The following is a 25457-nucleotide window of genomic DNA, read 5'->3' as shown; positions in this document are numbered from 1 at the left end:
AGGCAGAGTGCAGGGCCACACATTGTTGTATGAATTGGGAAACTGAAGGGAGTCATGAGGTGTGCATGAAAAGGGGTGTCACTGGATTGTCTGTGATCGTGCTGCTTTTCATTAGTAAAGTAATAAAGTAGATTGAAAACCTGTTATTTACTTCTTGTACCTTATCCTGCCTAGGTTAGTTTGAGATGCTTTGAAATATCTCTTAAAAAGTTCATTAAGTAGGGGCTGGCCCCGTGGCCGAGTGGTTAAGTTCGCGCGCTCCGCTGCAGGCGGCCCAGTGTTTCGTTGGTTCGAATCCTGGGCGCGGACATGGCACTGCTCATCAGACCACGCTGAGGCAGCGTCCCACATGCCACAACTAGAAGGACCCACAACGAAATATACAACTATGTACTGGGGGGCTTTGGGGAGAAAAAGGAGAAAAATAAAATCTTTAAAAAAAAAAAAAAGTTCATTAAGTAGATAAGTATGAGATCCCTGAATTCATACTTCATAGAGCTTTTATCAGATTTTTAGAAGAAAATTGCAAGAGCCATCACAAATCTTGTGAGAATCCTAAGAATGACTGTAACAGATTAACTGTCTCCTAGAGATGAGAGAAAACTGTGTAGTGATGAGCTAGATTAGCTGCAGCTGCCAAACTAAGCGGTCGAAGGCTCTGGGGCCCACCACTGAGTGTGCTGGAGACTTAATAGATGAACTGAACTGAACTCATCCACTGAACCGGAGCAGTGAGGAAACAGGCAAAGAACGTCTCTGGAGTATGCAATTATTTCTGACAGTCTCTTGAGCTGACAGTGCCATACTGTAGAAGTTGACTTGTTAGTGTAACTAACTCCCCCTAGAAAAGAATAGAAAAATGTTAAACCCAGCAAGTTACAGAAAACACCTTATCCTACCACAGTCATTCTCTAAAGAAACTTCAGTTGATGGGATCCTTTTGGAAACGTAGGCTTTAGGAAGGATCGGTATCAGTGATAAATGCTGTTTGCTGCCTGAGTTTTGGTCTTTTCATTGCTCATCAGTGAAGGGCAGACAATGAAGAAAGACATCTCAGACTAGCTCTGAAAAAGGCTTTTTTGAGAGAGGTTATGATTTGCAACTAAAAGGTTTTCCCTTTGTTTGGATTTGATTTCTCCACCAACCACGGCAAGCAATAATGCCAGTACTTAAAAAGTATACGAAATAGGCTAGCGTATTGTTTTCATTTCGATTGACATTCTTTCATCTCATTTTCCATTCTCAAATTTGTTTTTAATACTCCAGTTAAAATGCTGATGAGATTAAAATTTTTTATGCCTCTTCTAGCATTGATGTGAAGTTTACTTTGGATTTTGGAAAACAGTTTTGTATAATGAAGTATCATAATTGGAATATGAATAATCCCCAAAATATAGAAGCTAGAGATTACTGCTTTGAATCAAAACTGCAATGTCTATATCCAAGTTTCTGTTCACCACAGACCATCTTAGAATACAGTGATTTGTGAGTTAAAGTGGTAATCTAGGTAAACTATGATGGAGTACTATTAAAGATAGAGGTTTTCACTCTACTAATGAGGTCTTCCGCCATACCCAGATAGGGAATCATTTACAGGAAAGCAACAATGCCTCAAGCACTCAGTGACGGTTGTAACACACGACTGACCCAAGACCATCTGGGACGGTAGGACTTGTGGAATTGTACTGACTTGTTAGTATTACGTGACACTATTCACAAATGTATTGTTAGACCAGTATCCTCCAAGATTTTTAACCTTGTACCCTAACACATAAATTGGACTTCTAACTCTGAATTATCCTGTATATATTTCTAAAAACTGTTTGTAGTTTTCTCAAGGAGAATAAAGCACTTTATAATTTACCAAGTTCTCAGTAATAAAATTAACACTGACTTACATGTATGTATTTTTTTTTAAATTCCCTACATTATCACTTGTCTATCTGCCTCAGATTCTGTTTTTATCTTTATTCTATGAAATTCCCATTTTATGGTCTAAGACTTTACAGATACAACTTTATCAAATTGGAGTTGATACACACAATATAATCTATTCCCATTTCTCCTCCCTCTGGACATAGTTATTTCTTTGAAGTTCAAATTTCCTTAAAGCATTTTTAAAAGCCTAATTATAGTTTCTTCTGTAGAACCTTAACTATTTTCCCTTATTTTGGATTACAAATAAGCATTTATTAAAATGTCTTAGAGTTAGTACTTACTAGGTTCCTAAATGGTCACTATAGGTACTTCCATCGCTACATCAAAAAGGAATTAATTGCTGCAACTTAAATCATTTTGCCCAACAAATACTTAGTTGTAATAGGACTTTATCTATACTAACTGGCTGTGTTGTTGGGAATGAACCAGTTGTTTAATGTTTTTCAGCATGCAAGTGGATGGTTAGTTGAGTGTGATACTAGTGTATCTTCATCCTACCATAAAGTACAAATGTACTAAAAAATGTTCATATTTTTAAAAACTGTTTTCATTTATCTATTGTAGCATATTAAATCATATTCTAGCATTCGCCTAACATTGATTTAATGTGCTAAAGATTCACTTTGGATCTACGGGTGGTTTGCAGAGCCATTAGTTCATAATTTAAAAATTCCTAAGAAAACTTTCTATGACGTGGTAAAAACCCTGCACTTTACATCACTCCCCCAACTTCGTGTGCGTGTGACTCCACAGAGCCCAAGTAGGAGGGGGGAAGGCTCTGCTGCATGGGGCGCAGCCATGCTGATCAGCTCAGCCTGCTAAGATGCCATTTTTGCAATGCCTGGTGACTTAGATTGAACAAAACTATCTTTAGAAACAATTTCACTGGAAAAGCATGTGAATCACATAATTGGCAAAAGGGACTGATGTATTTTGGAGGGGTTGCTTCTAGTACACTAGTTCCTGACATATTTTGATAGAACTCTTATAGTCTTAGCGAAAGCACAAGCACACCTTTGAAGTGAGTTTCATAGACTAAAATCTCAAGGGCTTTCCTTTGAGGGTGGAAGGCTTTCCTCATAATTCTTGCTATGTTGTTAACAAACACATGTTAATCCACAGAAGCCATTTTCATGTACTCATTTGCCCTTGGTGACAGAAGGCAAACATCTCCATTCACAAAAGGAAAAGCTACTAAGATTGGTGGTTGGTAGTTTCACTGCCACAGAATTAGAGCATTACTTGACAGCCGACAAAACCCCTTATTTTCTAATCCGTAGTGAAAAGGATATGGGAGTGAGTGTTCAGATGTCAAGTGTGGTTATTTCAGTGATCTACAGACTGTCCTTACATCTGCTACATGTCTGGAAACTTGAGGCAGGGTCCTAAAAATTCACCCCCAAGCAAGATGTGTGTACCGTTAAGACAGTTTTAGATCGACTCTTAATGACTGTAAGACTAGATTGCCAACAGATCAGGCCTGCCTAACATTCAGTGGCTGATAGACTTCAGGTGCATTTTTATCGAGAAGTACTTATGTCCTAGAAGAGTACTAATTCTTGTATTTGAAATTTGAAAATCTGGCTTTGAGACGTAAAAATGATTTGAGTCCACTTAAGCTGGTAAAAGTGGGGTTGTAGGCCCAGCATCACACAGCTCTTCAGCACAACTCCAGTGTGATCCATGGCAAGCCACGGTGGAAAATTGCCTGAGTCTTCGTGAAGGACTTGCCTCTCCAGGTGCTTTCTGTCCTATGGTGGATCCCTTCAGTTTCTAGCTCTCTGCTAGGATAGCACTTCCTCAAAGGAAGCCTTCCTTGCGCTTAGGCTAGGCTCAGTTCCTAGAATCTGTTCTCATGGCACCTGAACCTTACAGCAACTATGCTTACACGTGCAGAATTAGTTTTTGTGTGCTCTGCACATACTTGGCTCAAAAAATACCTGAAAAATAATGAAACTAGGATTTAGTAATTCCAGTTATATAAAATGCTCAAATATTTGAAAAAAAGGAATATAGGCTTAAAACCACATTTTAGTTATATAAAACTAATATACAATTCCATTTTATCTATTAGTTAGCAATTTAATGGGTTTGTTTTTGACTAAAGGAAATACTGGTGTTGGAATTAAAATCTTAAGGATCTTGAAGCAAAGCTGATGCTGTGTCGTCATAGTCATGGTGGCATTTCCTTGTTCAGGTTCTAGGAAAACTTTCAGAACTCCTATTGAATATTCTAAAGTAGTTCAACATAGAGTATTAGAAATGATAGCAAAAACTTAAAATTTATATATGGTTCTGTTTTTAAAACTCAGATTTTTAAAAGTGCTTTTAGAGTAGTGGCTTTATGATACTTAAGGTACTTAAGCCCATTCTTACAAGTCTGCTACTATTTTTAAGTGATTTATCCCTACAGATTATAAAATATGCCAGGTGGGAGGGGCCTTAGCTTCTACCTAAGACTTCCTTTTGTAGATAAAGGAAATGGAAGGTTATATCAATGTCAAAAATGTGTAGTATCATTGATGATGATCACTTAATGTTCTTTATTTAGCAATGTAAGTAGTTACTGTTTAGGAATGTACTGCTGAGGAATGTTAGTAGTAAAATCTTGTGTTACAAGATTTTTGCATTTACATGAACTTTCACTCGTTTTTCAGAATCTGTTCCTAGAGACAGAGAACCCAATACAAATATGAGAACATGTATGCATAATCAGAAGGATGCAGTGCAAATGCCTAGTGACACTCTGAAAGCAAAAATGGTACCTGAGAAAGTTCCCCGCAGATGTGCTACTGTTGCTGCAAATAAAATAAAGATAATGAGTAATCTAAAGGAAACGATTTCAGGACCAGAAAATGTCTGGATTAGGAAGAGTAGCAGAAAACTGCCCCATCGAAATGCTTCTGCTGCGGCTAAGAAAAAATTACTGAATGTTTATAAAGAGGATGATACAACCATAAATTCTGAAAGTGAAAAAGAGCTAGAAGATATTCATAGCAAGATGTTTTTTTTTAGGCGGTTCAGATCCTGGAAAGAAAAAGCACAGTAGTGACTATGAAAATGTAGAAGTGGAACTGAAAACAGTCAGGGGCCACAAGTCAACTGGCAGTTGCATTCTGCTCCTAGCTGTAAAGTTAATCCCTTGTTGGCACCTTTTGAGGAATTTTCTAAAAGCCATAATCCAGTGGGTCAAAGTGGGAGGATGACTTCCTCCCAGTCAGCTGTGGTACAGACACACACCACAGAGAATTCTGAGGAGGAAATAGATCATGAAGCCTGTAGGTGGAGAGGCGGGAAGAAAAGACAAATGGCCTGTCCTAAGATTATTCCTTTTCAGAAAGGAAGGGCCTTGAAGAAATCTCTTGGTTCCATAGAGGAAGAAAATACTGAGAAGTGCACAGGGTCTGTAGCAAAAACTTCAAGGACTGAAAAAATTTCAAAATCTCAAACTATTGTTAATTTTAAGGGTTCTGCATTAGAGTATAAAAATTTGGACCACCATGACTATGGTATCATTACTGAAATGAGAAAAAGACATTAGGTACATTGTAAGAGTAAGTGCCACTGAGCTTATCTCACTTTCGACTGAAGCAGATATTTTTAACAAGATCCAGTCCCTATAACAGGTCAAAAACAACTAGAAGGACCCAGGGATTCAGTGATGGGGATGTTGATAATCGATTTGTGAGGCAGAATGTTGGAATGAGCAATATAGAGAAAACCTATCAACGTCTTATTTTGTTTTAATATTGGAATTCATACTGAATGATGACCACTTGATATGACTTATTCAGGGAATATATATTTTTCTATGAAAGCTATGAATGTGACTATCACAACTTCTTTTCCTCATTTTTACTTTCATGTAGCAGCATTTACAGAGATGCCAAAATGTGCCTCATTATGAGGCAGGTCTTAGTTTTAATCATTTAGGATAAAAGTATAAATTAAGATCAAAACAGTCATATTTTTAGATGATACAGTGACATCCTCTTATGTTTCTCTACAGCACCTTAAAAGTTAGAACTTTATGAACACTTTGAGCAAATTTATTACAATCTCATCACAACAAACTTGAATGGCAGCATGTCTGGGCTGTTTCATTGTGGCCTTCACTAGGCTTAGAAAATCTGGTCTTGATACTATTAAAGAATTTCTTTGCAATGAAGTTTAATTCGTTGTTAATAGGTATTTGTTGAAATTAAAACCACCAGATTAAATGAACGCACTGTCAAACCTTTTTAATATAGTAACATGCTATTGGAAAAATGAATTGTTAGAACAAGTTGCTTTCCCATTTAAAAATATCTGTGAATATTAATATATGATTTGCATGTGTAAATCTGAAAAAGTGAAATAGAGAAACCTGAGGGTTTCTATTTTTCATTAAAAGATTAATGTAATGCATATTTTTTGGTTATACAGATTGACCGAGTGTCTAGATTACTTAAGAAATTTGTGGTTGCATGTCTGCTTAAAAAAAGGCTTTTTGTTGTCTTTTTCTTTTTCTTAGTATAAGCCAGAATATTTCTAACCTACAGAGGCTGTGTCCTTTGCTCTGTGTATAGCATACTCCATTTGAAACACTGATACCAGTATCCTGTTACTAGTATAGATGAGAAAGGGAAGAATTCCTAATAAACGGCTAGTATTTTTAGGTGCACGGGGTTTGATTTTTGATCTCTACTGAAATGTGTAAACTTATTTCCAGTCCCCATATTTACACTTAATTTCATAGAAATTTCTTACTGGGTATATTATATCCTCAACAAATACCATAAAATGAAAATATTTAAGTCTCAAGACTACTGTATGCAAAATTTGACTATTTCAGTTTAATGAGAGGATTTCAATTCTGAATTTAAAATTTACTGTGGTGGGGTTAATTTCTGTCAGCACTTGAGAGTGTAGCATCAACCTTTTATAATGGAATCCCTTTTCCGGTTTAGTATTTAATTTGAATATTTATGCCTTTTTTTAAGTGCTCGGCCTAAATTTGTTGTAACCGCATGAAATTACCATTTGTTTAAAACTTAACATTCTTGTAAAACTCTCGCTCTGAAATGTATGCAGAATTTAAACCACAGCCAAATGTATTATCATTATCCTATTTATAATTTTAATCAGCTTTCCAGAAATGATTTATTCATAATGTACTTGTGAAACGGAGGATCTTGATAAAAATTACATTTTATTCAACAAAAGGACTAAGACAAAGTGATACCCAAACAACCTTTTTATTCTGCAATTCAGTCATTCTATAAAACCAATTAACGCAGGAGTCTTACGCAGTTTTAAAATATCACATTGGTAATCTTGTATATTCTAGCTCACAAACCCTACCCAAAGTTTCCTAAGCTCTTACTCGATGGCAATTTGCTATTATTGTTTGTATGTAAATGTTCACATTTTGCTTCAAAACCCAATCTTTTATTTTGCAGTAGTGTGTAAAATTGCTAAATACTAATTTTATGTAAATGATTTTGATCGTTTCTCCACATCTTAAAACAAGATGTTTCTAGCAATTTTGAGATTTTTTTAGATTATCTCAAGAGGCTCTTCCTGACCCGAAATTAGTCCTTAACTTTGTGACTATTTATTGAAAGGGTTCCAGAATGTAAGCCATGCCATCTCTTTTCAGCTCAACTAAATCTAGGTAAATGGATTTTTATTTTTCATTGCAATACTGGATGTTTTCATTGTCATTTAAACTGTCGTATAATTTTTCCTTTTTTCTCCTGCTTAGAACAGTGCTCTGTGAACTTTGTCTTCCAGCACATTTTAAAGAGAACCAATTCAAAAACAATTATATACTTTGCTTACTAATGAAAGGCTATTTAAAGCGAAAGCGAATTTTGTATTTAAATTGCCAAGTTTTAAAAAACAACTATTTTTGCATTCTCATAAAGTCTTTTAGATCAGCTTGACAATCATCAGCTTTTGAAATGTGAATTCCTATTGCCAGAGTAAAGGTCTCACTTTTATAACACCACGAAGCACTGTATTTCTTGCTGCCCGTCCATCCGCCCTCTGTCCTCGTCCCGAGGACGCGCCGGGCCCGGGCCGGCACCTACCTGGGGGCGGTCGCGGTGTGGAGCCGGTGCTCAATAAACCAAGCTCACCCTGTCACCCCTACCGGACAAGGGAAGCAGGCACGCAGAGAAGGAAGGAAAGGCGGCGGGGTGGCCTCGTTCCGGAGCGCTACAGACTGCGGCAGCGGCGGCCGAGCCCCTACTCCCGGGTCCGTTACCTGTCCGGACCCGAGGCCCCGCGGACCCCTCGCGGGCCCGGCCCTCAGCTCGCCTCTTGCCTCTCTAGCCCGCAGTCATCCCGCCTCGGTCTCCCTGCCGAGCTCACACCTGGGAAGAAAGCGCCCCGGGTTTGTGCGGCCTTACGGGCCGAGGGCGCATGCGCCGGGGTGGTGCAGGGGGCGTGGCGGTGCTCAGCGGCGAGGCACGAGCGGCGTGGGGGGTGTGGGAACGCTCAGGGGCTCGGGGGCGGTGCAGGGGGCGTGGCAGTGCTCAGAGGCGGGGCGCGAGGGGCGGGCTGTGTGGGGACGCTCAGGGACTCGGGGGCGGGGCAGGGGGCGTGGCGGCGCTCAGAGGCGGGGCGTGAGGGGCGGGGTGTGTGTGGGTGGGGACGCTCAGAGGCGCGGGGGCGGTGCTCAGAGGCGGGGCGTGAGGGGCGTGGGGAGTGTAGGGACGCTCAGAGGCGCGGGGGCGGTGCTCAGAGGCGGGGCGTGAGGGGCGTGGGGAGTGTAGGGACGCTCAGGGGCTCGGGGGCGGGGCGGTGCCTAGGCGCGCGTGCGCGGGGCCGGGGCAGGGGGCGTGACAGTGCACGGGGCGCGTGCGCCGTTCTGTGGCGCCGAGGTTGGGCCGGGAGGGAGACCATGGCAGCCACTTTCTTCGGGGAGGTGGTGAAGGCACCGTGCCGAGCGGGGACGGAGGAGGAGGAGGAGGACGAAGAGGAGAGGAGGGAGACTCCCGAGGACAGGGAGGTGCGGCGGCAGCTGGCGCGGAAGAGGTAAGGTGCTGGGCGCGGGCCCCGGCGGCGCGCTCGGGCCTGCGGCTGCGGTGGCTGCCCGGGCCCCGCCGAGCGGAGCAGCGGGCGGTCACGGGCCCGGCGTGGCCCTCGTGCGCGCCCCGCTCTCCCCGGGCCTCGGCCCGCTGCGGTTTCGGTGGAAGCGTGGGCTCCGATAGGTTCTTTGAAGGATCGCCTCCCGGCTTGCTTCAGGTTGACTGCGGTGCTGTCTGCGGACTGTGACTTCTCCAGGGCTGTCTTCCTGCCCCACGTGTGTCAGGTGTTCGGGTCACGGACTTGAGACAGCTCGCTTAAAACTTGTTTGATTCTCCGCCCCACGCTTCAATTAGCGTTGTGTGTCAGGAGCAGATGGATAACATATGTCGTTTGTAAGGAGCCTTATTCCCAGACGCACAGAAATTGGAGAAAATAGTAAAATGACCCGTCACCGCCACCCAGTCGTGTAAAGTCAACAATTACGAAGGTTTGGCCACAATTCTTTTCTCTCCCGCTACCCCTAAGCGAGTCCCTGTCACCGTGGCCTTTCACCTCTACATTTTTCGGAATGCATCTCAAGCGATGTAGCCGTTTTCTTACGTATGCTCTTCTCACCGCCAACAAAATTATTGATAATTTTTGGACGCTATTTAATAGCCAGTCCATGATCAAATTTATCCAGTTGTCTCAAACTTGACGTTTTAGAGTGCGTTTGTGTAAATCAGAATCCTGACAAGGCCCGCACTGCATTCAGACGTCTTGTCTCTTGAGCTTCCTATAGCGCTTGGAGCAGCCCCTCTCCTTGCCACCCTGTGGGGAGACTGGTTGTCCTGCAGGGTATCCCACACTCTGGATTTGTCTCCTTGTTTCCTCCTGTTGTCATTTAACGTGTGTCCATCGCCCGCCTTTCCTGTGGATGGAAGCTCCTTCTAGAGGATTGGTGAGATTCAGGTTCAGTGTTTGGCAGGTGAGAATGCCTTGAAGGTGGTACTTGCTGTTTCTTGTTGCGCCCTCTGCCCAGCTGTTGCACTTTTAGGGATGCTGACAGCCTGATCTCTGTTGTAGAGTCTCCGTGAGCTTTGCATCCGGTGGTTTCATCCGTTAGTTATCATTGCCTGAATCCGTTGTTTTCTTAGGATTATAATTATGTTCTTTACAAAATTAAAGTGTGCATTTTACTTGTTACAAAATCATGCTTGTAATATTGTTTTTATCATAATATGGTACCAATTATGTTCAAGTTGCTTTAGTTTCGTCTTTTGTTTCTCGTGTTAGGGAGGTGCGGCTCTTTCGAAGACAGACAAAAACATCTCTGGAAGTTGCTCTGCTAGAAAAATATCCTTGCTCCAAGTTTATAATTGCTATAGGAAACAATGCAGTAGGTAAGTGGAAATGCTGATGACCAGGCATTTTGTTGAAAAGAGCAAAATCTGAAGTTACTTATTTCTTTTTCGTTGTGCAAGATTTCAAATGTCTGTTACTTTGTTAGGAAAAGTTGTAGCAGAGTAACTTTGTATCTGAGTAAAATCTGTCCTTGCTCGTGGGTCTGTCTTTTTGATAAACTTAAAAAGTAAGCTTAGGGGGCCTGCCCTATGGCCTAGTGGTTAGGTTTGGCTTGTTCTGCTTAGGCGGCCCAGGCTTGGTTCCTGGGTGTGGACCTACACCACTTGTTGGTGGCCATGCTGTGGCAGCGACCCACATGCAAAATAGAGGGAGACTGGCAGAGATCTTAGCTCAGGGTGAACATTCCTAGCGAAAAACAAAGGTAAGATTTAAAGGAAATGTTCTTGGCTTCAGGAACTTACAAACCTGAGGAACTGTTTCTAGTGTGTTGAGGTATCCAGCTTTCCTTAGGCTCCTGGGCCTGTTTTGGCCAGACTTGGAGGGGCAGAGGTGGAGGCTGTAGACCACCCCCCGGCTTGTAGCAGTGGTTCTTAAATGTTTTTGATTTGACAGACTCCTTTTGAGAACCTAAGGAGAACTCTAAAAATAATGGTAATAGTTGCTAACATTTTTGAGCACTTAAGTTCTAAGATCTTTATGTATATGAATCCATTTGACAGCTTAAAGTTAGAACAGAGTAGAGTTCAGCTAGACCAATGTACACGTGCAAGGACGCCCCCAAACCTGTCTAATTTTAGGGGGTTTGCAGGCTCTGAGGGGGGCATTCGGGACCTCCAGTTAGGGTTTCTTGCCCTCTCAGGTACCCCTGGTGCTTGTAGAACATAGAAAGAACATGGTGAATGACTACTGACTCATTTGTATAAAGTTCTGCTAACTTAGAATTTTCCAGAAGTGTGTTATACTGTGAGAGTATGGTGAAGTTTGTCAGTAAACCTGTCTTCTCAATTCCTGGCTCCAATACCAGCTGTACTTGGCGTGGCCTTTAACTTCTTGAGGGCCTTACTTTCCTTTTCTGCACAATGGCTCTTTTAGCTCTAAAATTCGAGAGTAACTTGGACTTGTTTTTTATTGAATAGCAATTGCAAGTTGCAGAACCAAACACTAACATGTGAATTGTTTTTCACAGCATTTTTGTCATCGTTTGTCATGAATTCAGGGGTCTGGGAAGAAGTTGGTTGTGCTAAGCTCTGGAATGAATGGTGTAGAACCACGGACACCACTCATCTGTCCCCCGCAGAGGCGTTTTGTGTGTTTTATCATCTAAAATCAAATCCCTCGGTACGTGGGTCTTACCTTGCATGTTTAAGAAGTAGTTATTTAGGCGTCATTTATATAGTCGCCATCTGAATTCCGTGTTCCTTAGTAGCTACTTTGGGCCTGAGGAATTATGTCTGCAGGTACCACTTCTTTGTTTATATAAATATTAATGCGGCATATACAATGTGTGGGTAAAGTTCTTAGGAAATTCTGGAGTGACTTTGTTAGAAACAAACCATGAACCTTACATGTTTAAACCTTGCCCTCATCCAACCCGTTATTTCAGCTGGCAGCTCTAAACGGGCACCAGTGTTCACTCCACGGAGCAGGGAGTCCTCTTTGTTGCTGTATACCAGTAGTTAGCCAAGGCCTGGTACCTGCTGGAAGCTCAGTCAGTGTTTGTTGAACAAATGAGTGCTTTATGCGTTCTAAATACAATTCTGTTGACATCCAGCGTTCATCCTAACCTGGTTTGTCCTGGTTTTTTAAGTCACAAAAGACATTCTGTAGCTGATGCTGAGTGATTTCACTGGATTCGTTTGTCCTAATCCTAATCTTGGGTCCATTCAGAGAACACAGTGTCCTGAGCAACTTGGGAGACAAGTCAGGCAGATGAGGTGTCGAGCAGGTGAGGTGAGTCTCCGCATCTGCTCGTGTGACGGAGTACTGTTCCACGGCTGCCGACCGCTTGAGCAAAGGCCCGGGGCAGGGTTTCAAACAATGGAAGAAGTCAGTAGTTCTATAATATTGTAGTGTTGCTTGCTTCAAAAGGCAAGGACCAAATGTTAGCCGAGAAAACGGTAAAATTTGATTTTGCCATACTTACAGTTTGTTTCTCTAACATGTAATCCCAAGTTATTTAAGTTTACATAAGGATTTTTATAAACATCCACTATTTATAGGAAATAAACAATAAAGAAACTAAGCATGTTCTTTATCTGTTCCTTAGTGGAAAGGTTTCACTTTAAACTAGGTTGTGAAGGTCAAGTAGAAGTTTCTGTTACTGTATCTCGTTGTACCATTTATTGGTTAGATATCTCTTGGTTGTTCAGGACCTACGTGTGTAGCTAATTATATATCCAGTCTTTTTCTTCTCTCCTGTCCTTGGGCCCCTGTTTTCCCGTGTGTGCTTCCTTGGTGTAATTAACTGTTAGCGATTCTGGCAGTATTTAAGAGAAGACCTTGTTGACTTCTACAGATAATCTCATTTCGTGAGCATTAATAATCAGGAATCTCATCCTTTTATGGCATGTGGCATCGCACGTTATTTCACTTCGAGCATGTGGAACTTGGTTTCTGAGACGGTATCATCTTCGCCTGTTGTAGGATACTACTGGGCTGAGATGCTGTCAGGCTTCTATCATTTCCTCTGATAGCACCTCGTGTTTATCTAATGCTTACGTTTTACAGAGTGCGTATTTTGAGTTTGTCTTCACCATCTGTGACCCCCAGAAGGGTAGCAGGACTGGTGTCATCCCTGTTTTATAAAGGGGATCCTGGTAGTCTTTACTGGGAGTGGACCTCAGTATCTCACATGCCAGCTCTCCCAGTTTCTCTGTCATTGTGCACTGTATTCTGATAATAACCACCAATAGTGGCTTGATTCTTAAATTTTATATTTTAAAGGAAAATAAGCCGATAGCAAATTCAAGAAATCAGGTGTTTTCTAAGTGTCCTATTAGGCTTCACATGCTATGTATATGGTGACAGTTTGGGGTGTGTGTAAAATTTATTTGACCTGACAGCAGACTTGGAATGTGATTTTCAGGTTTTCCTCTGTCAGTGCACTTGCTACGTTGCTGAAGATCAGCAGTATCAGTGGCTGGAAAAGGTAAGAGAGACATGAAGACCAGACATTGTTAGGGCCACGAGTGGCCACTTTTTAAGGGGTCAGTGTCTTTATTAAACCTATGTAGTCAAATATTGAAGCGGGGGAAGTATTCACTTTTTCTTAAAAATATTGTAGGAATTTATTACAGAATATAAAGAATAAACTCATTTAGCAAATGTAATCAGCAATGTGCTAAAGTTTGTAGGTCCTGGAAGCATAAAAACATAGTTGGATTCTTCCATTCACCTTCTTATTTTTTTTGGAAGAAAAACAAGCTACCCGCATGGAAGAGAACAAGGTCAGAGCTGAGGATGAGAAATGGCCGTGCTGATGCTGCAGGCTGGAAAAGCGTGGGGTGCGAGGCAGGAGCAGGGGTGAACTGGAGTCAGACGCTTGGCACTCAGCTGCCACGCACTCCAGACTCCAAATACTGTATCCATTTTCTTAGCGTTAGGATGAATCAATTTAGGCCTCATTTTGTGAGAAAATTGTGCACATAGTATGTGCCCAATAAAACAAATTTTTCAGTGAAGAATTTAACTCAACTGGGAATTTTAGAGAATAATCATAATTTCGGCAGTTGTGTTATTTTTAAATGAAGTAGGCCTTTTATATACATCTTAGCAACATTTCAGCTTAAACCTCGGTATATTTTTATATAGGTATTACCATTAAATTCATTAGAAATAAATTTTGGGGCCGGCCCCGTGGCCAAGTGGTTAAGTTCAGGTGCTCTGCTTCAGTGGCCCAGGGTTTTGCCAGTTTGGATCCTGGGCATGGACATGGCACCGCTCATCAGGCCATGTTGAGACGGTTGTCCCACATGCCACCACCAGAGGGACCTACAACTAGAATATACAACTGTGTACTGGGGGGCTTCAGGGAGAAGACGAAAAAAAGAAGATTGCTAACAGATGTTAGCTCAGGTGCCAATCTTTAAAAAAAAAAAGGAAAGAAATTTTGTGTATACCTGTTTTAAACCAGATTGGCATACTTAGAAATATTTATTGCAAGTTATTAAATGCATTTTATTAAATTAGTTGTTTAAGAAGGTCTGTGACCCTTCTGATAATTGTATACTTGATTTTATATTGTGTACCCATGTGCGTTTTTCTGGGGAGAGAGTCCATAGCTTTCATCAGATCTTGTTTGTATTTGTTTTTTTAATTTATGTGGGATGACTGTTACATCAAAAATATTGTATTATTTTTGTACTGTGGAACAACTTTCTCTTCTAGGCTTGAGAAAATATACAATTATGTATTTCTAAAACACAGTTTTTTAGTCAATGTTTTTTCCCTGGGAGCACTCTTTGGGTCTCTCTGCTGTTTGGTTCACGTCAGCCACGTAATCCTGTTAATCACACGCAGTCTAGCAGAGTTGTCAAGTGTTGTGGATTCAGACTATAAGTATTATAGGGAGGATAATGTTGTAGCTCTTAAATGGTATGTACCTGCTCACAAACATATATGGTGTTAACTTTTCCCTGTTTATTTACAAAGCTGGGATATAATGAAATTAGTTTTACAAATCATTTATGGCACATAATATAAAATCTTCAGTTGTGTTGTTATTTGAAGTCATTCTCTTCATAAAATATTTTCAAACAGTGTGCAGTGGCCGAAAATCTACTTTTTTCTGTAAAAAATATCTGCTTTCTTTGTTTACATCACTATAGATTTTAAAAGCTGGAAGGGTCCTTGGAAATCCATGAAATACAAACTTGGGGCATTGAAGTCTAGCGTGATTGAAACTTGCCTACAATCAAAGTAACTTAAAAGTGAACTTAAGAATCATTTGCACTGATATAACACTGTTGTGAATGCAGCTTGCAAGTAGCCTTCTTCGAAACATCTGTATTAAAGTGTTCTTGAACGCATCAATACGTGCATTAGAGAAAGAGGGTCACTTCCATTTGCCAATAGAACACTTGTCTGAATGCAGCTTGCAAGTAGCATTCTTAGAAATAGCTGTATTAGAAGAGATCTTAATCACTTCGCTATATCCATTAAAGAATGGGTGTCACTTCCATTCATTAATATAACACTGTTCTCAACACTGCTTGCAAGTGGCGTCTGAGAAACATCTTTCTAACAAGTGTTTGTAAACACTTCACCACATGCGTTACAGAACAGGAATTATCTTCGTTGACTGATGTAACACTGTTCTCAGCACAGCTTGTGAGTAGCGCTTACAGAAACACACAAAAATCATTTGCAGACATCATCGGCGGGTGGGAGGGGAGGAAACGCGACGTCTGACAGGGGCTCATAGTGGAGCCACTCGTTTGCTGTGGATGCCATTGCTGGCTGCTACAACAGCTGCTCTGGCCGTCTTTGTTCCTGACTGCATTGACTCCAGATCGCAGCTCCCTTAGGTAGGTGGTGCTCTCCTTGGTTCCTGACTTAGAGAAGGTCGCCCAACCAGAAGGGAGCAGATCCAAGATCGAATTAGGTGAGGGGACAGGAAAGCGTGTGTTCTGTTTTTCCAGGGACACTCCCACCCCTGCAAGGTATGATCTTACCGTGAGCGGTGTTAGATAAACAACTAGAGGAACGTTTCTAGTCTGTAACAAAATCATATATATATTTTTTAATTTGAAATCAATTTTGTTAGGTTTTTGGCTCTTGTCCAAGGAAGAACATGCAAGTAACTATTCTCACATGTCGACATGTTACCGACTATAAAACTTCAGAATCCACTAGCAGCCTTCATTCTCCTTTCCTGAAAGCCCTGAAAACACAGAATTTCAAAGAGCCTCCGTGCTGTTCGCTGCTAGAACAGCCGAATATCGCGCATGACCTTCCTGCAGCAGGTGGGGTTACAGTTCGTGGCGTTTACGTTGTACCTTGTTAGTGCCTATTGACAGTTGTTACCTGACTGTTAGAGAGCTTTTTGAGGTAGTTTGTTGATGATGATTCCAGTGTATTGCCGTTAATCCTCAGTATCTGTAGTTGCTAGTGCATTATATTTGGTTTGAGTTTTAAAATGGTCCAGACACAGTTATGTGAGAGCAGCTCAGAGTTCTTGGCGGCTGTGCCTCGCAGTTGCTCTCTTTCTTTTTGGTCTTTGATAACCCGTCGTGCAACCCAGTGTTAGATGTAAATTGTTGGTGTATGAAAGGTTGGTAAAGTATGTTTTAATTGTCAAAATAGAAGTTTCAGATATTGAATCTTGGTAGTTGCTTTAATATTTTTATTTATGTTACTAATTATACCTTAGCACTAAATCAAAATCAGATTGTCATTTACCTTCCAGTAGTTAATGTTATATAATTAATTATTGTTTGTTAATAAGTAAAAGGGTTTTTTTCCCTTAAATGTTAAGTTTACTAGAATTGTGGCTAAATATTTTACATTATGCATTATATATTTATTATTTACATTTAATTTGCTTTGTTTATTATATCAGCAACATTTTAATCTTGGAACTACTTAAGATGTATCTCAGCAGTATGTTCAGGAAATGCATGTAATGCACAGGAAAGTAAACATAATTTTTGCAAATCGAGAAATTACTTAGGAGAATAAACTGGCTTTGATAGAAAATATGCATTATAAATGGTTCAAAATGGCAGTAAATACTTTGATTAAAAGAGGCAACAGAGGTGACTGCTTTTATAAGCAGCCTTTATTATTTCGAGGTGTTTAACAGTCATTTAATAGGAACCTTAAATGCTCTTTCCTGTCCGTTCCTAGTTCTCAGTTACTGTCAGGTGTGGGGAATCCCCGCAGTGCTGTACTTGTGTTACACCGACGTGATGAAGTTGGACCTAGTTACGGTTGAAGCGTTTAAGCCTATACTTTCTTCCAGAAGCTGGAAAGGTTTGGTTAAGGTAAGGGTTTAACTCGTTGACTTCCTAGCCGAGTTATTATAATGAGCTTAATGACAAACATAAATGTGTGGTAGCAATTTAAAACCCAGGCGACACTGAGAGATCCTTTTTTCTCAAAATAAAGCTCCCTAGTCTGGCAGTGTGAACTTGACTGTCACCCTCCCTTCTAGATGTGCTTCTGTAACTTAAGCAATGTTTTGTTCACGATAGATCAGGGCCGTGCATCTAAATCCCAGATGTCTATGTAGAAAGTATTTTCCTGTTGAAGAAGTTGCTGTATCTAATTAATTTGGAAGGTGGTAATTTTGGGGAAGGCATTTTTGAGCACAGTATGGATCGGATTATTGTAACGTGTGTTCACTTGATTTTACATGGGACTAGATGAAGGTGTCTGTTAGTTGAGATACCACGTGAGGACGAGCTAAGTCCGTTCCCCGCTCAGTTCGTGTGTGTCTGTGGCTCTTTCCCCAGAAGTACACACGTGGGAACATGTCCGCAGACGGTCCTGCCTGTGCTTGCAGGTGCGTTAGGAAGCGCTCCTTTCCCTAGGGATTTGCTGAAAGTCTGGGACTCCCAGTTTGAGAACGTCTTCCTTAAAGGGGAAGGGTTGTAATGACCTTGTTCCACAGCCCTCTCTTGTTCTAGAATGGCCATTAGTGTTAAGACGGCTTTTCTGATAAGTTCTGTTGGAGTTAGCTCATTGCACAAGTCTCATAAATTTGCTTGCTAGATTGTCAGCTCTGTGGGAACGCACTGCGTTTTTCCATTTTGATGTCCCCAGTTCATCGCGTCCCTGGCATGCGGAAGATCTGCAGCCATTTGAACTGTGAAACTAATCTAGTATAATTCAAGTTAGCTAGACTAATATAGTATAATTCAAGTTAGCTAGACTAATATAGTATAATTCAAGTTAGCTAGACTAATCTAGTATAATTCAAGTTAGCTGGACTAATCTAGTATAATTCAAGTTAGCTGGACTAATATAGTATAATTCAAGTTAGCTAGACTAATATAGTATAATTCAAGTTAGCTGGACTAATCTAGTATAATTCAAGTTAGCTGGACTAATCTAGTATAATTCAAGTTAGCTAGACTAATATAGTATAATTCAAGTTAGCTGGACTAATCTAGTATAATTCAAGTTAGCTGGACTAATATAGTATAATTCAAGTTAGCTAGACTAATATAGTATAATTCAAGTTAGCTGGACTAATCTAGTATAATTCAAGTTAGCTGGACTAATATAGTATAATTCAAGTTAGCTGGACTAATCTAGTATAATTCAAGTTAGCTAGACTAATATAGTATAATTCAAGTTAGCTAGACTAATATAGTATAATTCAAGTTAGCTAGACTAATATAGTATAATTCAAGTTAGCTAGACTAATCTAGTATAATTCAAGTTAGCTAGACTAATCTAGTATAATTCAAGTTAGCTGGACTAATATAGTATAATTCAAGTTAGCTAGACTAATATAGTATAATTCAAGTTAGCTAGACTAATCTAGTATAATTCAAGTTAGCTGGACTAATCTAGTATAATTCAAGTTAGCTGGACTAATATAGTATAATTCAAGTTAGCTAGACTAATATAGTATAATTCAAGTTAGCTGGACTAATCTAGTATAATTCAAGTTAGCTGGACTAATCTAGTATAATTCAAGTTAGCTAGACTAATATAGTATAATTCAAGTTAGCTGGACTAATCTAGTATAATTCAAGTTAGCTGGACTAATATAGTATAATTCAAGTTAGCTAGACTAATATAGTATAATTCAAGTTAGCTGGACTAATCTAGTATAATTCAAGTTAGCTGGACTAATATAGTATAATTCAAGTTAGCTGGACTAATCTAGTATAATTCAAGTTAGCTAGACTAATATAGTATAATTCAAGTTAGCTAGACTAATATAGTATAATTCAAGTTAGCTAGACTAATATAGTATAATTCAAGTTAGCTAGACTAATCTAGTATAATTCAAGTTAGCTAGACTAATCTAGTATAATTCAAGTTAGCTGGACTAATCTAGTATAATTCAAGTTAGCTGGACTAATATAGTATAATTCAAGTTAGCTAGACTAATATAGTATAATTCAAGTTAGCTGGACTAATCTAGTATAATTCAAGTTAGCTGGACTAATCTAGTATAATTCAAGTTAGCTAGACTAATATAGTATAATTCAAGTTAGCTGGACTAATCTAGTATAATTCAAGTTAGCTGGACTAATATAGTATAATTCAAGTTAGCTAGACTAATATAGTATAATTCAAGTTAGCTGGACTAATCTAGTATAATTCAAGTTAGCTGGACTAATATAGTATAATTCAAGTTAGCTGGACTAATCTAGTATAATTCAAGTTAGCTAGACTAATATAGTATAATTCAAGTTAGCTAGACTAATATAGTATAATTCAAGTTAGCTAGACTAATATAGTATAATTCAAGTTAGCTAGACTAATATAGTATAATTCAAGTTAGCTGGACTAATATAGTATAATTCAAGTTAGCTAGACTAATATAGTATAATTCAAGTTAGCTAGACTAATATAGTATAATTCAAGTTAGCTGGACTAATATAGTATAATTCAAGTTAGCTAGACTAATATAGTATAATTCAAGTTAGCTGGACTAATATAGTATAATTCAAGTTAGCTAGACTAATATAGTATAATTCAAGTTAGCTAGACTAATATAGTATAATTCAAGTTAGCTGGACTAATATAGTATAATTCAAGTGCGCCTTTCAAGTTAGCTAGACTAATATAGTATAATTCAAGTGCGCCTTTCAAGTTAGCTAGACTAATATAGTATAATTCAAGCGCGCCTTTCAAGTTAGCTGGACTAATATAGTATAATTCAAGCGCGCCTTTCAAGTTAGCTGGACTAATATAGTATAATTCAAGCGCGCCTTTCAAGTTAGCTAGACTAATATAGTATAATTCAAGCGCGCCTTTCAAGTTAGCTAGACTAATATAGTATAATTCAAGCGCGCCTTTCAAGTTAGCTAGACTAATATAGTATAATTCAAGTGCGCCTTTCAAGTTAGCTAGACTAATATAGTATAATTCAAGTGCGCCTTTCAAGTTAGCTGGACTAATATAGTATAATTCAAGTGCGCCTTTCAAGTTAGCTAGACTAATATAGTATAATTCAAGTGCGCCTTTCAAGTTAGCTAGACTAATATAGTATAATTCAAGTGCGCCTTTCAAGTTAGCTAGACTAATATAGTATAATTCAAGTTAGCTGGAGTCACGGGTAGTCCTTCCGACAAGTTGAGTTCCTTTGCATTCCTTGTTTGCTTCTGTAGCTGGCTGACTGGCTGTTCCCGCCTCATCGAGAGCAGGCGGGGCTGTTTTGCTCATGGGGTAGTATGGCCAGAAGTGCACAGGCGCTCCAAAGACACTGGGACTTGTTCTGAGAATTGTACATCATCTGTCCGAGTTTATCAACTTTCAGCTTTTAAGAATCTTCTTTGAAGGGGAAGTTTTAAGTAATGTTTTTTAGTCTTTTCATTCCTTGCTTTAAACAGTGAGCTGTGGGAGGGTGAAGTGGCTGTTTGAGGAGTGCAGTTTTTTTAGTGACCAGATATCATCCTCCTCAGTTAGTTTATAGTTTCAGTCTATCTAAAAGTGGTATTTGGGCAACAAAATGGAATTCTCTTGAGTGCCCGCTGTGTGGACCCTCTGGAGCCATGTTAGCGCCACAACCTGCGGGTGGTGCAGGGGACTGGCCTGCCCGGCCGCCCGAGAAGAGCACAGTTGTGTGCCAGCCAAGCGGGGAGAGCTTAGTGTGAGGAGAGGCCCCTCGGGGAAAGGGGCTCTTGAGCGGGGTGTGAAAGGTGCATGAACCCTCGTGGGTGGACATGTGCAGAGCGCAGCAGTGTGACACAGAAGGGGACAAGCTCAGGGTGCATTGCGGAGAACGGTGGTGAGCATGGTGTTGGCGGGGGGACGGGAGAGCTCACGTGGCAGAGAGAGGTCACGTTGGGGCGGTAGGTCCGTCCGGGGGCTTACACTGCCTTCAGAGGCCGGAGGTGCCTTGGCATTTTGGCAAGGGGGTTTCACCTGCTGAAAGAGGAGCGGTGAGGCAGGCGTGTGCCAGGCGGTGCCGTGCTTCCCCCTGTCTTGAGAGTGTGGGGTTGGGGTGTGTATGGTGCTTCTACCTGAATTCTTGGTCTCACTGTATTAAGAGCTTTTTTCTCTGCTTCCAGAATATCCCCCAGAGCACAGAGATACTGAAGAGATTGATGACAACGAATGAGATTCAGAGTAACATTTACACATGATTCCAGAAATGGTTTTGTGAAGTGTGTTACCCGTCCGTTCCTTTAAGGGGAGCAGCTGCCCTGTTTTGTAGGGTGCTTTTTTCCAAAGGGGTGTTCTGAGGGTGTTAAGAAGAGAATAAACTTACTTTGAATTCATTGTAGTTTTAGTTCCTTTTTCATGGTGGTACTGTTCACAACTGAAATAAGCTGGGTGTTTTTCTTTATCCACTAGGTGGGAGTGTTGTTCTGTTAGAATGTTTTAAGGTAATATATTTAAAATTTTTAAAAACTACAGATAACAACAGGTTTTATTAACATGGCAAAGTATAGTTACTTTGGGGTAAAAATTCTGTATGATATTTATCACTTGATCTGTTGGTGATTCTTAAAATGTGGAAAGTTTCTATTTTATGAGTTTTTCAGTTTGTTTTGTAGATAAAAATCAATAAGGTGACAAAGTTCGGTATTTGCTCAAAATGAAAGGAAGAGATTTTATATTTCATCTCTTTTCAGTAACATCTGACAGATAGCCTCTCCATCCAGACTTTTCCGAGCTCTTTTGCAAGGTTAGCTGTGTGGATATCACCAGCTCTTCTGTGAAAGAATGTTATCATTGGAGCGTGACTTGAGTCATGACTCGAAGTAGCCATACGACTTCAGAAAACCTCAAACTAAACTGCGTTAATGAAAATAAATTTTAAAATGCTGGAGTCGAGAAATGCTTCTCATCTCTCCCTTCTTTTTCTTCCTTTTTAGTTATTGAATCATTTATATATTATACATTATAGATTTAGACAGCTTATCCATTTATGTCTTCTAGACTCAGTTTATTTACTGTTCTTGGTTATGGTTGGAGGTGGAGTGGTGGGACACTCTGCTAACTCCTCTTGAGTGAGCTTGGTTTCCTCTGAATGACCAAATGCTGGAAGCCTGGTGCATGTGACTGTGCCCTGGTGCTGGAAATGGAAGCGTTTTCCTCGTTGCAAAAATGTATGCATCCATTCAGAAATGTGTTTGCAGAGCCCTCGGGGCCCTTGGGGTCTGGACCTTGGAGAGTGGTATTTCCACATAGCACACCTGTGTACACACATCCCAAAGATAGAGACTTAGTGGTGCAGCCAGGGAGGAGCGACAGGGCTCTCCTTCCCCATTCCTTCTCAGTACGCCTCACACCAATTCCAGAACCACAATTCTTGGCAGTATGATGTGGCCAAGAATGGAATAGTTGGGGAAGAAGTTTTGTATCAGGAGTGATCCTGGAAAACCATAGGTACTTGGGGATGGTGGTTTCTCATTGATTTAGTGAGGAGAGAATTACAGACGGCTTAGCCTGTCCAGGGATAAGCCTCCTGCAAGAAGCAGCAGTTTAAGGAGTCAGGAGAGTGGTCATCTGCAGTGGAGTCACGGTGAAAACTGGAATACCAGGAACTTGGTTTGGAGTGTGCGTAACCACAGCCCCCACTGTGAGCAGTGGGAGTGTGTGGGGGCCAGATTTAGAGCTCGTGGACTTTGAAGAGAGCGAGAGAATCACACACCCTTTTACAGGCAAACTTTAGATCGGGTAGGTTCTCCATTGAAAAGGGAGTAGCAGAAACAGTGTACGTGGGATGACCTTTGAAATGAACTGGCAACATAAAGGATAGAAAACAGCATTAAAAAGACAGTAGAAGAGGGGCTGGCCCGGTGGTGCAGTGGTTAAGTGCGCACATTCTGCTTCAGCGGCCCAGGGTTCGCTGGTTCGGATCCTGGGTGTAGACATGGCACTGCTTGGCAAGCCATGCTGTGGTAGGCGTCCCACATATAAAGTAGAGGAAGATGGGCACAGATGTTAGCTCAGGGCCAGTCTTCCTCAGCAAAAAGAAGAGGGTTGGTGGCAGATGTTAGCTCAGGGCTAATCTTCCTCAAAAAAAAAAAAAAAAGTAGAAGCTCATTCTATTGAAAAATAGAGGAAACAACTATTTTTTAAAAAGCAGGAACTTTTGATTTTTCTAAAAGTATAAATGAGAATGTATGAGATAAACATGCTAGCTGAAAGGAAATTTTAAGAACTGCAGAAAAAAAGGATTTTTTTGTGTGTGTCTGAGGAAGATTGTCCCTGAGCTAACATCTGAGTCAATCGTCCTCTATTTTATGTGTGATGCTGCCACAGCATGGCTTGACCAGTGGTGCCAGGTCTGCACCTGGGATCTGAACCTGTGAACCCTGGGCCGCCAAAGCAGATTGCGCAAACTTAACCACTGCCACCAGGCTGGCCCCAAAAGAGGATTTTGAAAGAAACAAAAATTTAACTTTAGAATTAAAATTGGCATTGTATAGTAGTAAAAGCAGAACAAATACAGTATGTAATCTAAAGTGTGTATAATACACATATAGTATATAATACAAAGCTGTTATGTAGAGAAGCAAAGAGGTGGTGTCCTTAGATGCAGGACAGAAATGGGAAGATAACACAAGGTGGGGCTGGCCCTCTGGCATAGTGGTTAAGTTTGGCATGCTCTGCTTCGGCAGCCCGGGTTTGTGAGTTTAGATCCTGGGCACAGTCCTACACCACTCGGCAGCCATGCTGTGGTGGTGACCCCCATATAAAGTGGAGGAAGATTGGCACAGATGTTAGCTCAGGGCTAATCTTCCTCAGCAAAAAAAAAAAAAAGCACAAGGTGACAAGACAATGTGCACCCAACATGTAGGTAATTGAGTTTCCTGGAGAAGGGACCAGATCAGAAACAGTTATTAATGACAAGGAACGGAGAGTCTTCCTAAATGCAGAAAGTAGAGTGGTATTTCCACGTATACACACTTGTGTGTGTAAATCATACGCTTGAGAGTATAAATCAAAAGAACCCCATCAGTTGTCAGAATGAGAAGACATAAAAAGCTAGATGTACTGAATTTTAAGGCCAGAGTATCCAGGCAGATAAGGAAAAAATGGTTACAAACTTGTCCATTAGCCTTTACTGCCTAATAACTACGCTTCAACTTGGAGCCTTAAAGCACCCACCACCCATTTCTCATGAATCTGCAGTTGGATGGGTGCCCTTGCCAGTCTGTGCCATGCATGGCTGGTCTTGGCTCTTTCATCTATGGTCCTGCATCTGATGTGAGTTGGCTGGGGCCTGGCTGGTCTAGGATGGCCTTGGCTGGCATGATTTGGCTTTCTTCCATGTGTCACTCTTGTTCCCCCTAGCAGGCAAGCCTGGGTATGTTCTCAGACCTGCCCGAGCATTTCTTATGGTGATTGCAGGGGAGCAAGAGAAGGAACATAAACTTGCAAGTGCTTTTTCAAGCTTCTGTACCAAGTTTGCTGTAGCCCCAATGGTCACATCCACAGGTAGTAAGGAAGGGCACCACCAAAAGGCACGGACAGGGGGCATGACAAACTGGGGCCATTAATACAATCAGTCTGCCAGTCAAACGTCTGACCACAATTACTCATGCCCCTCCTACGTGCAAAACATGCGCACCCCAGTCCTAGGACACCCAAAGTCTCATCCAGTTACGATAACAGGCTTGAAGTCCAGGATCTTGTAATCAGGGCTAGATGCATCATCTACAGAAGCCTACAAACTAGAGACAAGTTGTTAGCTCTCTACACACGCGATGCATGATGGTGAGACAGAGACAGGCTATCTGCAAGAAATGTTTCCATTTGCAAAGGTGAAGACGAGGACACAAGAGTGTTACTGGTCTGTACCAATTCTGATACTCCATTGGGCAAATAGCGCCAGACTCCCCTGCCTTGGGAGCGAAAACTGTTCCTTGGTGTGGCCCAGTTTCTGTTCTTTGGCACAGCGTCTGTAGTCTCGTTTTTGGCCCGTCTCTAAGGTGTACTTTTTTCATCACATGCTTTGCTGACTCCCAAAGGAGTGACCTTTGTTAGCAGCTCAGTAGCTTTCTGATCCATAGAAGGAT

The 25457-nt window shown here is 40.8% G+C and overlaps 2 protein-coding genes across 7 annotated transcripts in view; both read left to right on the top strand.

Annotated features, from left to right (window-relative positions):
* Window positions 1-7927, top strand: part of BRWD1 (bromodomain and WD repeat domain containing 1) — a 129565-nt gene extending 121638 nt beyond the window's left edge. The window contains exon 42 of the mRNA XM_023630166.2: window positions 4596-7927. Coding sequence (XP_023485934.1) covers window positions 4596-4987 — 392 coding nt within the window. The 3' untranslated portion in view covers window positions 4988-7927. The remainder of the gene's footprint in view (window positions 1-4595) is intronic.
* Window positions 7928-8703: 776 nt separating this feature from the next.
* The window catches only part of PSMG1 (proteasome assembly chaperone 1), a 35623-nt gene continuing 18869 nt past the window's right edge, over window positions 8704-25457 (top strand). For 5 of the 6 annotated variants that reach the window (XR_011432872.1, XR_011432868.1, XR_011432869.1 and 2 more), the window contains exons 1-6: window positions 8740-8961; window positions 10231-10337; window positions 11486-11637; window positions 13385-13447; window positions 16064-16262; window positions 17146-17282. Coding sequence is in view for 1 of the 6 variants with exons in the window: in XM_023630163.2 (XP_023485931.1) it covers window positions 8828-8961; window positions 10231-10337; window positions 11486-11637; window positions 13385-13447; window positions 16064-16262; window positions 17146-17282; window positions 21495-21569 (867 nt within the window). In the remaining 5 variants the exon portion in view is untranslated. Of the gene's footprint in view, window positions 8962-10230; window positions 10338-11485; window positions 11638-13384; window positions 13448-16063; window positions 16263-17145; window positions 17283-21494; window positions 21705-25457 lie in introns of those variants that run through there. The other variant, XM_023630163.2, reaches the window with a different exon arrangement.

This window comes from Equus caballus, chromosome 26, assembly GCF_041296265.1.
Source record: "Equus caballus isolate H_3958 breed thoroughbred chromosome 26, TB-T2T, whole genome shotgun sequence".
Taxonomy (NCBI): Eukaryota; Metazoa; Chordata; class Mammalia; order Perissodactyla; family Equidae; genus Equus; species Equus caballus.
The sequence above is the reverse complement of the archived record's forward strand: the minus strand, read 5'-3'. Positions and strand labels throughout refer to the sequence as shown.